At 43.8% G+C, this 14,573-nt stretch overlaps 1 protein-coding gene across 1 annotated transcript in view; it reads right to left on the bottom strand.

Moving 5' to 3' along the window:
• Positions 1–14,573, bottom strand: part of RIMKLA (ribosomal modification protein rimK like family member A) — a 35,228-nt gene that overhangs the window by 18,422 nt on the left and 2,233 nt on the right. Inside the window, exon 2 of the mRNA XM_061412303.1 lies at positions 337–567. Coding sequence (XP_061268287.1) covers positions 337–567 — 231 coding nt within the window. The remainder of the gene's footprint in view (positions 1–336; positions 568–14,573) is intronic.

Here is a 14,573-nt window from a genome sequence, read left to right on the forward strand (position 1 = left end):
CCTGCTTACTTGCTGTCCTCTGCCCCTGATGAACTGCAAACGCCTTGAGAGCAGGACTCTCCTGCTTACTGCTAAAGCAGAGTGCCTAGTGTGGTGCTTGGCACACTGCGTGTCCCAGCTACATATTTAATGAACGAATTTCAGAGAAAAAGGAGCAAAGACATTTCAGACAGAGGGAATGACTATGATACAGACTCAAGGTATTGACTCAACTAAGATGAACAGATTCACCTTGAAAGCCAACAAGAGCTACTAGAGGGCTTCTGGGGAGAGAGAACATAAGAGATGCGGGCAATTTGGAAAAACAAGGCTCAATTCTATTTTAAGGACACTCACCATAGGAGAAGGTGTCTGGCATGGGGACCCCATGCCCAGCCAGCTCCTGGAATGTCCAGAATTTGTTGATGCAGTTTAGAATGCTCTGTGGGCGGTTGACTAAGCGGCAACCCAGCTTCTCCAGGTGTCGCAGGACGGTGATGTCACTGTCCGACTGCACGGAGGGCGTGGGCACGCGGACAAGCACCACGTCTGGGAAAGTGGTGAGCGCCTTCTGGTTCAGCTGCAGGCCTGCAATCAAAGGAAGAAGTGAGCTGTGTGCTGGCTGTCATCTAATCCCACCAGAAGCACTGGTTCCAACAGATGCCTCAAGACTGAAGTTAGCGGAAAGAAGAGCCTTGAAAGTGGCACTTGAATATCCTGTTGTAATGAGAGGCTACTGTCCATCTTATACTCTAAGCAAATGAACACTGAGGAAATTCACAACAGTGAATGGGGGCAGGGGAGGAGGGCAGTATACCGAGAATAACCCAAGTCAGAAAAATCCACAGGAGATAATATAGTGCAGTACCTCCTTCCATATAGCACTATTAATAGTATTCCCTAAAACTTGGTGTCTTAGGAGGCTGGGGACAATAATAGGGAATGCAGTATAAGATACTTAAGGTATTTTTACTACTCTCCTGATTTCATCTTTAAAAGTCATCTGGAATATTATGAACATAATGAATGTAAAATGTCAATGTTAAGTGAAAAAGAAACAATACAAAATTATCGATATAAGTTAGAAAAGGTATATCAACATTTTAACAGTGGTAATGGGATTATAGATGATTTCCTATAATTATCCATATTTTCCAAAATGCCTCCAACTGTATATTACCTTTATAACAAAAAACTTAAAAAATAATCAATCTACTAAAAGTCAATTTAATATTAAGAAACACTAGAATGCATCACAAAACAATTGATCTGTATAGCCAAAGGACTTAAACCTGCATGATACTGGATGAACTGGGAGTATTAGCTTGTGATGAGGACTCAGAGGAACAGGAGTGCAGTCTTCAATTATCTGTAGGGTTCCATGCAGAAGAATTACTTGGCTTGTCTTCTGTGACCTCAGGAGATAGAGCTGAGGAGCTATCCATAAGAGCATTATTTTGTCTGACTGCTCACTGCTGTGACCCCAGCCCCTAGAACAGTATCTGGTGCGTGGTAGGCACTCCATGTTTGTTTAATTGTATAGAAGCTACAAAGAGATAGATACGGGCTCAACAAAAGGGATACTTTTCTGCTGTCTTAGGATGGAATGGGCTGAGGCTCATTAGGTCATTCAAGGATGGCACAGAAGGAATGTCACAGCAACCTGCTTGATCTCTTTCAACCCTGCTAGCCTATGGTTTGTATTACTCTTAGTAGTTAACTGGGCATCTCCAGTGCACTCAGCATTTGGGGATACAATGACAGAGACAGGAAGTGGACTGGAGAGGGCAATGAGAAGTGAGTTCAGGGAATTACTTGGTCTGCCTTAGTGAACCTTAAAGGAGTCTCTAACATGCTCCGCAGAAAACCTTTTAAACACAGTTCGAGAACCATGTTATAGACTTTAACCTAAAGCACCTTTGATTTCGTAAGTGATAAAAAGTGCACAACCATATTAATTTCAAGAAAATAAAAGTTACCAAGGAAGTTACTATTTCTCTATACAGGGATGAATTATATCAATACAAAAACTCTAAGCAAAACAAAACAACAGCAACCAAACAGAAAAACCCAAACCACAGAACGACTACATGGATCTAACTTGCACAGTTTCCTCCCATTCTAGATGTTTCACCAATTTAAAGCAAAGAGAGTAAGTGCAATCATTAAGTTAAATTGTTTTCAGTACTTCTGTTGACAGCGTGAACCCAAGGAACTGGAACGTAATTCTCAGGGATGATGTCTAAAGAGCATTCAGGTTATCTTCACTTTGCCATCAGAAAACAGTATCATTTATATGTGCTTTTTCCTTTGCCACTAATAGCCCCTGGGGAAAATAATCTGAAAGGGGGGAAAAAGCAAACCCTGAGTAATATCCTCAAAATTGGTAGGAGAAGAAAGAAAAGTATTCAAGTTGGTGAAAAAGGTGAGTAAATACAGAACAGTCAGGGGAAAAGTGACAGCCCAGAACAACATTACATAATGAGGTAATATATGCAAAAATGCTTTAAGAACTACGAAATGCTATGCATATGCAAGGCACCAGCATTTTTACTGCACAGACATTCTACGGAGCAAGGTAGGACACTTTATGGAGATTTGCACCACCTGATGAGAAAAATGGCTTTGCAACAGAAAAGTGACCTAGAGAGATGAGAAGCAGCAGAAACATCTGGCTTTTAAATCTTAACAGGAGACCACAGACAAACAGTTAAACTTCTAAATGGGAAGAAAAGAATTCAGTCATTTCTGGAAATACCAACCACACGTGGACAGAGACAGCTCAGCCTCGACAAGCAGATTCACGTACACCTAGAAGTCTTACCAGGACTTCATCTCTCTTCTCCAAAGGTAAATCTTTGGGCCTGGCTCATTCCAACTGAAGCCTTTAATAAACGAAGAATGGAATGGATTAACGTGGAGCTGAAAAGGCTCTTGCAAGCAGTTAGACAGATGTGGCCTCTGACTGTGCTGGCCTCCAGCTCTGTGCAGAGAGGAGCATGATGGATTTAGGGAAAACATCAGTACAACCAGTTCTTTCTCTGCCCACTGACCCAGCTCCAGCATCCGTGCTATGGGGCAACGTCACCTGCCCCCGATCACTCCCGTTTTCTTTGCTGTCTGTACCTTGGGCTTCCCATGTGGTGCCAGTGGTAAAGAATCTGCCTATAATGCAGGAGACGTGGGTTTGATCCCTGCGTAGGGAAGATCCCCTGGAGGAGGACATGGCAACTCATTCCAGTATTCTTGCCTGGAGAATCCTATGCGCAGAGGAGCCTGGCAGGCTACAGTCCAGAGAGTCGCACAGAGTCAGACATGACTGAAGCAACTTAGCACAGCAGGTCACGGCACCTTGTCCAAATTAAACATTTCTAGAAGCAGGAGACAAGAGTCTGCAGCTTGTGATGGCATCCATCAGCAGGAACGGCAGTTCCGCACAGCCATGGCCAAGAACAGCTTGGATTTAAGGCTGCTGCTAAGTCACGTCTGTCGTGTCCGACTCTGTGCGACCCCATAGACGGCAGCCCACCAGGCTCCCCCGTCCCCGGGATTCCCCAGGCAAGAACACTGGAGTGGGTTGCCATTTTGTGCTTGGCAAACCTGTCAGTGAATTCTTGAGCCTTTAACCACTTAGTAATCTCTCTCCCTCTTCCCATAAATATCTCCTCTCAGGAAAGGATGGAGCTTAGTGTGTCACCTTTCCTGGAATCTTTAACATTCCCCCTGCAATCTATGGGCCTTACGCCAAAGGAATGAAAGGCTGATGCAGGAACTCAGAGAGGGCAGGCTTCTGCTTTGCTGGCAAGGGATGGAAGGAAAGCCCTGAACCATGAGGGGCTCATTCCCTCAATAACAAGCGATTTCATGTGATTAAGTGCCCTAGTGCTCTTGGGTATCACCTTGACCTGGACATCAGGGTGAAGGGAAAGAAGCTGAGTTGCTTCTGGGATATTTGGGATCTCTCAGGCTCCTAGACTGGGCTTGAAATTTACTATTTAGCCTCGAACCAATTTTTTTTTTTTTTTAATTAAAATGATCACTCTGTCCCCGAACAGGTCCATAAGATTGTGAGAATGATCCGACCCCAAACTAGTTAGTACAATGATGAATAACCAACCTTGCTTAAATCAACTTTTTGAAACCACAATATTTCCTCCATATTACTTCCAAAAAGAATAATATATTTTCATGGGTAATTACGTTCTGATTTCCTTTCGACTCTATTATTTATATTTGGAGATATGTTTAATGTATTAAAAACAAGATAGAAAAATGAGTAACTTTTCCAAAGAATTGAGCCTGTTTTTCTTCCTAACCTATATATTGGATTAAATTAATTCTACAGAACTAGACTTTTGCATTTATATGTACAACAGCAGAGAAATGCACATAATAATACAGAGAAATAGCTTTAGAAATAAGTCATTATTGGAAAGCAGAGCTCTAAAAATTAAAACCCATTTTCAATCATTCATACAAATACAGGGAAGAGTCAAGGATAATAAAAGGTAGAATCATTCAGATCTGAATTTGCCTAACATTTTGTGTTTGAGGGACTTGGCTAAGAGCTTTCATATGTATTATCGTATTTAAATTAAAGATGTTTCGTTAAAAAAAAAAACCGAACAGACTTGTAGTTGCTGAGGAAGAGTGATGGCCTGGAGTTTGGGGGTGGTAAATGCAAACTATTACATTTAGAATGAATGAACAAGGTCCTACTGTACAGCACAGGGAACTATATTCAATATCCTATGGATAGTGGGAGTATCCACAGGAAACTATATTCAAAACCATAATGGAAAGGAATACAAAAATAGAATGTATATAAGTGTATAACTCCGTCACTTTGCTGTACAGCAGCGATTGGCAGAACAATGTAAATCAACTATGCTTTAATTTAAAAAAATGACATCTTGTATATGAACCCTTGTACTGGACTGATTATCAAAAGTCTTTGCATTTACACAGACCTGATGCCCAATGGGTCACCACCCTTTAGATGTGTGGGCACAGAGCACTCATGCATATACACACATGTACATCCCTGGCTTCACAACAAAAATGCAAGCTTCAGAACTAAACTGGCAGGGCTTCCCCGGTGGCTCAGTCTTCAAGAATCTGCCTGCTAATGCAGGAGACGTGGGTTTGATCCCTGATCTGGGAAGATCCTACATGCTGTGGAGGAACTAAGCCTGTGTGCCACAACTATTGAGTCTGTGCTCCAGAGCCCCGGAGCCACAACTACTGAAGCCCGTGTGCCCTAGAGTCCCTGCTCTGAAACAAGAGAAGCCACCACAAGACCGCACAACTGCAACGAGCAGTGACCCCTGCTCGCCACAACTAGAGAAAAGCCCACGCAACGACGAAGAGCCAGCACAGACAAAAAATAAATAATTGATTAACAACAACAACAAAAAACCCTAAACTGGCTTCTTGAATGCTAGGAAAAAAACACTTCATGTACAAAGCAAGTGGCAGAAATAAGAAAAAGCGCAGAACACCATAGCAGGAAAGCCAGCAAAGGACCTCACTTACGGGAGTTTTTAGAACCACTACACGTGAGTAGGATCATGTTTACTACTAGCCACGGTTGGCAGTAAAGCTGAGAAAGGAATCAACACTATAAATTAAGTGGATAATAATCCATCAAGTGCTGTGCACTACCATGTCGTGTGAGGAGGAATATGTGTCATCCCAAACATGATCTGGCTCATCCCAATCATTCTCCACATTTTCTCCGGTCTTTTTCTACCCTACCCCCCAGCATTTCCTCATACGGAAGTTATTTTTATTCTTACTATGCCGCTCTTCCTTTCCTTTTAAAGGTCTTTGTTACAATGCTTCAAAGAAAATTGCACCTCCACCCCATTAAGACTCACAGTCATTATGAGGCCACCTTCTCTTTCCACCAGATGCTATTTTGAGGTCATTTAATTCAGTTCAACCTTTATTGAACTGTTGCAATGAGTCAGACACAGAAATACAAAGATGAGCCAGGTGGTCTCTGCCTACCAGGAGTTTATCGTCTCTTTATGGAGAAAGATACTGACATCATTCAGTCACTCAACACACATTTATCATTTCACATAGTCCTTCAGTGAAGATTTACTGAGCACCTACTTTGGGCCAAACCCAGTGTAAGAGTTGGGTTTCCCCAGCAGGACTCCTGGAGACAAGGACTGAAGTACAGGAGGTTTATCATCAGGGTGGTAATTTCAGGAAACACTGGGAGGGGAGAGGAGAAGACAATGCTGCAAATAAAAGGTGTCTTAGGAAGTGAGTGATGACCTTGGCACCCAGAGCTTAATCCTGCTGGGCAACAATAAGAAATGGTTTAGTGCACACTCCTTGGTTACCACACCCAAGGGGCAAGGGAGCTAGTGATTTATAATTTTATATGTATTCTAAATCTGGCTGAGAGCGGATCCAGGGGTGTGGTGTTAATTCCCTGGCCCTTCTGGCTTACCATACACGTGTGGACAAAGTGAGCTCCTGTAAGCAGAGAAAGCTGTCAGGCAGAGATTCAGGTACTACTGATGGTTAGATGCAGGATGGGGGGGGGGTAGGGGTGCCATCAAATGTAAGAGCAAAGCACCATGGGAGAGCCTCTGACAGTGAAGGAACATGCATCCAGGCACCGTCTTAAGGGCTGGGCACAGGGGCGGAGGTGTGTGAGTGAGACAACATCCCTGGGATTTAAGAAGAAAGAAGACAGACAACTGTAATTAATGTCAGTGAGGTTCTACAGAGCACCTGGGTATTAAGAAGAGTTATCAGTCTGGTTTGGGCAGGGGCTGGGGAGATTCTAACACAATATTAGAAGTGCTCTCGCAGGTATATATATCAGGGTACAGTGACAGCAAAGGAGGAGGGGACAGCTAGGTGATTATTTCTAAGAGAATCAAGGCAAGTTTCAGACAGGAGATGTCGACTCACAGTGCTTCTGGCTCAGAAGAAACATGTGTAACTAATAAAAGCTTGATGTCTACCTCTTGTTGCAAAGGCATGACAACCCACACACACTGAGTTCAGGAATATCCCAGGGCTATTTGCAAAGGCCTTTCAAGAAGTTGAGGCCACAAGAGATGAAAGGCAATTATGACAAAGTGGATAAAGTCCTGGCATCCACGTCAGAGACTTGATTTAACTTGTGCTGTCATTGAACAGCTTGGCAAGACAAAAAATGTCCCTGGGTCTCAGTTTGCTCTTCTGTAAAAGAGAACAACTTGAAAACCTTCCTCTCTCCCTCACCTCACCAACACAATCTTTCCTGCAACCACAAAGACAACCCTCATCAAGCCCTTCCCCCCTTTCAAGTCAGTCTCTCAAGACTCTAGTCTCCAAGGCCCTGTCCCTGGACTCTGAGCCACACCCACCCCAGTTCTGACACTGCCTTTTCTACTCCCACCTCCACCTCCCCTGTGCCCTAGGGGACTCAGTCGATGGGACTCAATGGGCAGCAAATCCCCTATCCTCGACCTTTTCAGTGAGTGTTCCTTTCCTCTTCTTTTTTGAGTCTAATTGACCCCTGCCTCTCCCCAGTGGCACTGCTTCTTCCTCCCTCCCAAGCTGTGGCGGTTTTCTCTCTCTCACGATGGGGGTCCCTGGGCCTGGAGGTAGGAGAGACGTGCTCCTTGCTTCTCACTGTGGCTTGACCATCCCCCTTCTCTCCTCCTAAGACACCCAGTCTGACTCTCGTCCAACCACACCACATCTCCCTACCTGTGCAGGTCTTCTAAGGCTCCCAGTCACTCCCCTGTCCTTGAAGCTTTAGCTCCAGACTCACTGACTCTCTTGCACTGTCATAGATACTGGTGACTTCAATATCCCAATGCAGGGGACCTGGGTTTGATACCTGGTGGAGAAGGCAATGGCAACCCACTCCAGTACTCTTGCCTGGGAAATCCCATGGACGGAGGAGCCTGGTAGGCTGCTGTCCATGGGGTCGCTAAGAGTCGGACTCAACTGAGTGACTTCACTTTCACTTTTCACTTTCATGCTTTGGAGAAGGAAATGGCAACCCACTCCAGTGTTCTTGCCTGGAGAATCCCAAGGACGGGGGAGCCTGGTGGGCTGCCGTCTATGGGGTCGCACAGAGTTGGACACGACTGAAGCGACTTAGCAGCAGCAGGGAACTATATCCCACATGCCGCAACTAAGAGTCCGCATGCTGCAGCTAAAGATCCTGCATGCCGCAGGGAAGAGCAAAGATCCCATGTGTTGCAACTAAGACCCAGCGCAGCCAAAGAAAGAAGTCAATTAATTAAAATTTTAAAAAAAGAATTCTTCCGATGCCCAGGTCTCTCCATCTTTTGACTTCCTTTCCTCCAAGGATCCTGTCCATCACCCCAGCCCAGCCACCACTCCCAGTTACATTCCAGACTTTATGCAGTGATCAGAATTCCCATCTCCAACCACTGCGCCCTATATTTCCAGCTCACTCTCTCGTACCCCAACTCCAGCCACAGTTTGATACCATCTGGAACTACCATGCACGGGTCCCCCATCTTTTTACTGCCCTTCACCCGCTTCATGCCCTTACTTCCGCCCTTACACTATTTAAATTCCATAGTGAAGCACCACACATTTTACCCTCATGTCCTTGCACCCATTTCTTGCTTGGCTAAACCACAATCCCAGTAACCCTGACCCCACTCTGCCTACTTCATGTGTTCTTCTATGCAATGCAGCATGGCTGGAGAAAAAATACACAAATCTGTTGGCTGGTCTCAAGGGCATCCCTACCGCTGCCTGGTAAGCATTGTTTCCCTAGTCCACTCACTCTCCCTCAACCCCAAACAACTATTTCACACTTTGTCTTCTTGCCTCAAATCTTTACTTCTTCCGACCTCCTTCTCATTCTGACTCTTCCTATTTCAATGATTCTGAAGCAATCAGAAAAGAACTTCTCTGTAAGTTTCCACTATCACATCTACTCACCTAGCTGTTCCTTTGCCAATAGGTTACCTTCTCTATTATACAGCGGCTGAAGTGTTCTTGTTCCTAGCTTAAGCCAACTTCTTGAAATATGCATTCGATCCCAACCCCTCTCAGGCATTTAAGGCAATGCTCCAGCAATTAACCTCCTTCTCCTAAATCTCCCATTTCCCTCTATCAGATCATTCACACTAACATAAAATACGGTGTTATTTCTCTCTTCTTTAATAAAAGCCTCTCAAATTCATCTTTGAGCAATATCTTAGCTCAAGCTGCTATTACAAAATATCATAGCCTGGGTGGCTTAAACAACAGACATTTATCTTGCACAGTTATGGACACTGGAAGTCTGATATTGGGGTCTGATACTGCCTTCTTGCTGTATCCTCACACGGCAAGGAGAAAGAGACAAAGATCAAGTTCTCTCAACTCTTGTTATAAAGGCATTAATTGGATCATGAAGACCCCACCCTCATGATCTCATCTAAATCTCATGACTCAAAGGCTCTACCTCCAGATACCATCACATCAGAAGTTAGGGCTTCAGCATATGAGTTTTGGGAGAACACAATTCAGTCCATACAAGTTATCAATCCATTCTTCACCTTTCCATTATAATAAAACTCCTAAGACAGTGCGTGTATTCACTGTGTTCCATTACTTCATTGAAACTGCTCTTATCAGAGTCACTAATGCTAAGCCCATAGTTTAAATCCAATGGTCACTTCTCAGTCCTCATCTAACTTGATTTACCAACCACAGCTGAAATAGTCTCATCATGTCTTCCTTCTTTAAATATTTTCTCCACTCAGCTTCCAGCACACCACACTCTCCAGGGTTTACTTCTTTTACCTAGGATTCTTTGCTGGTTCCTCTCCCTCTCCCTCTCCCCAGAGCGTCCCCAATGGCTCGGCAGTAAAGAATACACCTGCAATGCAGGAGAAGTGGGATCCCTGAGTATGGGAGATCCCCTGGAGGAGGAAATGGCAACCCACTCCAGTATTCTTGCCTGGAAAAAACTCCATGGACAGAGGAAGCTGGTGGGCTACAGTCCATGGGGTTGTAAGAGCTGGACACGACTGAGTGACTAAGCATGCTTTCTCCTTCTCCCCAACCAGTGAAAAGTGAAGTGTCCCAGAGCTCAGTCCCTGGATCTCTTTTCTGTCTGTAGTCACTCCTGGTAGACCTGTATGGAGATGATTCTACTTTTTATATCCTCAGGCCAGGACTTTCCCCTGAATTGCAACTGATATGATAAACTGCCTACTTACCATTTCCATTTGGATGTCTAATGGGCACCTTAGGCAGTCCTGATCCTCACCACCTACCCAAACCTACTCCCCTCGCACCCTTTGCATATGAATAAATAGTAAACCTGATTCTCACAGCTGTTTAGGACAAACATTGGAACTTTGAAGGCCTCCTTGATTAGTCTTTCTTACATGTCCAATGTCTGATCCAGTAGGCAAATCCTGACAACTCTGTCTTCAAAACATATCCAAAATCCAGTCTCTTTTCCCCTCCTCCCCTGAAATCATTCTAGTCCAACAATCAGCATCCTTCACCTCTCACCTGGGCTGCAGCAACATCCTCCTAGGGGATCTCTCTACCTCTGCCCTTGCTGCCATCAGTCTATTCTCAACACTACGGCCAGTGTGGTCCTGTGCACGTAGGGCAGGTCACATCACCCCTCTGCTCAAAAGTCTTCAGCGGATTCCCAGCTCATTCCAGGGTAAGACAGAAAGTGCATCAGTGACTCACAAGGCCCTGTATACAGGGTCCCCTCCCACCCTCACCTCTCTGACCTCCTCTCCTAATGCTCATTCTTACTCATTCTGCTCTGGCCACACTGGTCTCCTTGCTGTTCCCTCTCCCTGAACCACCCTACGCCCAGATATCCCAAACAGCTTGTGTCTTTATCTCCTTCAGGTCTTTTACTTGAACCTCATGCTCTGGGTGAAGACCACTCCAGCCACCCTGTCTAAAACTACAATCCCTTCTCTCGCCCCCAGAAATGCGCTACTTTTTCTTCCTTCTTCCTTCCTTCCTTTTTTCCTCCTTAGCTCTTTTCACCATATGCTAATATATTTTACCTCATTTGTATTCTATTTCGCCATCTAGAATGTAATCTCCTCGAGAGGCAGGGATTTCTGTCTGTTTTGTTCTGATGCCTAGATCAATACTCCACACATAGTAGGCAGTCAACAGATATTTATAAAGCAAATGAATGAACAAAATCCTAATAATGAGGGAGACTGTGTCTGTTCTTACTCTCCATTGTGTCTCCAGCACCTAGCACAGCACCTGGCCTGGCACAGAGTGGGCACCCAATTGATATTTGTGGAATGAAGTAAAGGAATGAATAGGATTGTTGTGAAGATTAACTGACACATAAATGATATTAAACTATTAGGAGGAGAAGGGGGCGACAGATGATGAGATGGTTGGATAGCATTACTGACTCAATGAACATGAGTTTGAGCAAACTCTGGGAGATAGTGAAGGATGGGGAAGCCCGGAGCGCTGCAATTTATGGGGTAGCAAACAGTTGGATACAACTTAGCAACTAAACAATAGCAACAACAATTACAATACCAGAGTTATAGGAATGAGGAACCATTATTCCTGTTTATTCGTCAATGCATAGTAACTTAACTGTATCCCTTCCTCACAACGAAATCTTGAGTTACTTTTTAATAGTGAAGGATCGAGTAGAATTAGATTGAGAATTTTGGATTCTGTTGTAGTTTTGTAACAAAACAATATAAAATTCAAATAAGGTCAAGTCTCTCTGGGAAATAGGTACTGTGGCCTACCTATCTACTGGAGAAGTTGGTGGAGTGGGGATAAGCCTAGCAGTAATGTACCTGGATGTCAGTGGACTCTACTAAGAAGAGGAATGACAAGGGGGATGGATGGATGCAGATGACCTGGATCTCTCTGATGATGGCTGTATCCCTTCTACCAGGCAAGCTTAACCAGTTTGGTGGAGGGTATGGTAGTAACAACAAGTGATTCAGAAACCTATAAAGTAGGGCTCTGAGATCCACTAAGGACCCCCATCTATTAGTTCTAGAATGTTTTCCAACACAGTTCATGAGCTGTCCCTAAAAATAGCTGTTAGGAACATCAACATAAACCACACTTCAACCCATCCTCAGTCCTGGAGGTCAGCCCACAGTAATAAATGTGGACCCACGGGGTACAGCATATCCATTCAGCACTCACGTCAGTCTGGAAACATTATATGGTCGGTGCTTCCACCCACTCCCTGATCTTTCCACTAGTGCTGGATGCTGGTTTATTCGGATTACAGGGTGTCAGGCACAGGCCTTTAGCATGCACTAAGGTTAAAGATCAACCTTTGTGCACAAAGTTGAGCCTGGTATGCTTTCTTGCTAGTGTCTTCTTGCACAGTAATGGGAATCCATCCTTTCTCTACAAGGCCCCTGTCCTCTTTTGGAAGGCTGAGAAAAGACCATTTCCTCATTCAAATTTAATTAAGATTTCTCCCCACCCAAACATTTTAAATCGTACACACCTGATTCCTACAAAGAACCATGTGAGAGTCTCGCAGAACAACTTAATGTAAAGAACCTGACCTAGAAACTGCCATATAGCCACCAAGGTTTTAACTCTGAAAGTAAGGGAAGAATGCTGAATCATCCTGTTCCTAGGAGCCAAACTGTAACACATCCTCATTTCCAGGTCAGACTCATCTCTTCTGTCTTGGTATCTGTTCCTGAGTTTGGGGCTATACTTGCTTCTTGAGACAGTTAATTGTAAAGACCTGTGGGTGGTCAAAACACTTGATCTGCACCAATGACTCTGCCCTCAAATAAATAAACATCCTCATCACGAAAACAGTTATGCATCCAGTCATGAAATCTCAGACACAGCACCTAATTACAGCACAAGTCTCACATACCTGCATTAGCCTCTCACATAGCTGCATTAGCCTTTAACAAATGTCAACTGAAGGTCTACTACGTACCTGTTCTGGAGCATACATTTGAGCAATATCTAGTCATTTTGGGGCGTGAGAGAAGATGAACTTTGTAAATAGGTAAATTACAATAAAATACAATGAATGCTATCTTACTCGGCAGCAGATGGAAGAGAAAGATGCTTGGGGACCAGGTAAGGAGTCAAGACAGACTTTAGAGAAAAGAAAGACTTGAGATGCATATAAAGGGTGAATAGGAGCTCCCCAAGGGGCAGGGAGCTGGACCAGATGAGCATCTCAGGCAGAAGCAATTTCAGTGCACGGGGCAAGGTGAAGTCAGTACAGCTGATGCATGGGATGGAGTGGAGGCAAGGAAACAGAAAGTGCTGAGCCCAGAATTACTCAGTGTTGGTCCCCAACTGCCAGCCAGCACCATATGCCCAGACACCCTGACTGGGCACATAATTATCAGATTAATATGTAAAAAGAAACTTGGCCTATGGCATATGATAAATGCTCCATGTGTTTCGTTTTTAATATTCCTACGTGCATTTTTGTGCCATATTCACCACCACTGTATCCTCACGATTGAGAATAATTAACAAAAATGTGTTGAATGAATGAAGAACTTGTGGTTTCTAAGAAGGACATGGCGATGCACAGATTCTCATAATGCTACATCCAGCAGGAAGGTGAACGGAAAGTGTTTTCTACAGGATTGCTTCAGTCACCTGAAGGTCATTCACTCCTCCCAGTAGTCTCCCCACCCAAATCTATGCTCAGTAGAGCAGACCACTGGGTTAAAAAGAATAACCATAGAACCTTGCATTTGCAGCATTTCTTCAGTTTACTTGTATTATTCTGTTTAAAATAATTGCAGTGTTTAAATCCAAAACTTTGATCCTCTTGTCTGAATTCTACTTCATATATAACCTGAAATTCTTATCTCTGGATTTGGGTTCCCACTAGCCTCCATGGAGGGAAGATGGGCAATGAATTTAAGGAACTGGTGGAGTCACTGCCCGTTCTTGTCTCAAAATGACCCCTTCATCTACTCCCACATGAATCTAAAGAAAGAATGCAAAGGAGCAAAGATATGAAGCCTGAGTAAAGGTGACACTTAACTTCCTAAACTATCACATTACTCTGCAACATCATGGTCTAGCCTCAATGTAATGTAATTCTGTTCAGTTTCGTATCTACTGAGAAAGGTATTGGGCTGGCCAAAAAGTTCATTTGAGTTCTTCTATAACATCTTACAGAAAACCCCAAACTTTTTGGCAATACTCTAGGTTGCAGATGTCCAAGGATACACTTATTCCATCATCACTGGCTGGGAATTAGAGTAGGTTGTTAACCGTCACTCCATCTCTCTGATCATTAGGCTTTTCATTTATAAAATGAAGGGGTCAGAATGGATGATCCCAAACTCCTTCCCAGCTCCCACAATAATTCTCAAATAGGAAAGGACATCAGTACCATTGTAACTATTTCTGGATTTCAAAGCCAGTAATTTCTAGAGTTTATTTCAGAGGAATACTTTGGCTTAACAAATTACCAACAGTTTTCTATAACTGACTCTAGAAGAAACTGGGAAATAGACTGCATATTTTAATTCATTTAAATACATTTATTGAGTGCCTAGTACATGAGAGGCGCTATTTAGACACTGTTACAGCATTGAGCAAAGCAAAGGAGCCCAGTCTTCTCA

This window comes from Bos javanicus, chromosome 3 (genome assembly GCF_032452875.1).
Source record: "Bos javanicus breed banteng chromosome 3, ARS-OSU_banteng_1.0, whole genome shotgun sequence".
Taxonomy (NCBI): Eukaryota; Metazoa; Chordata; class Mammalia; order Artiodactyla; family Bovidae; genus Bos; species Bos javanicus.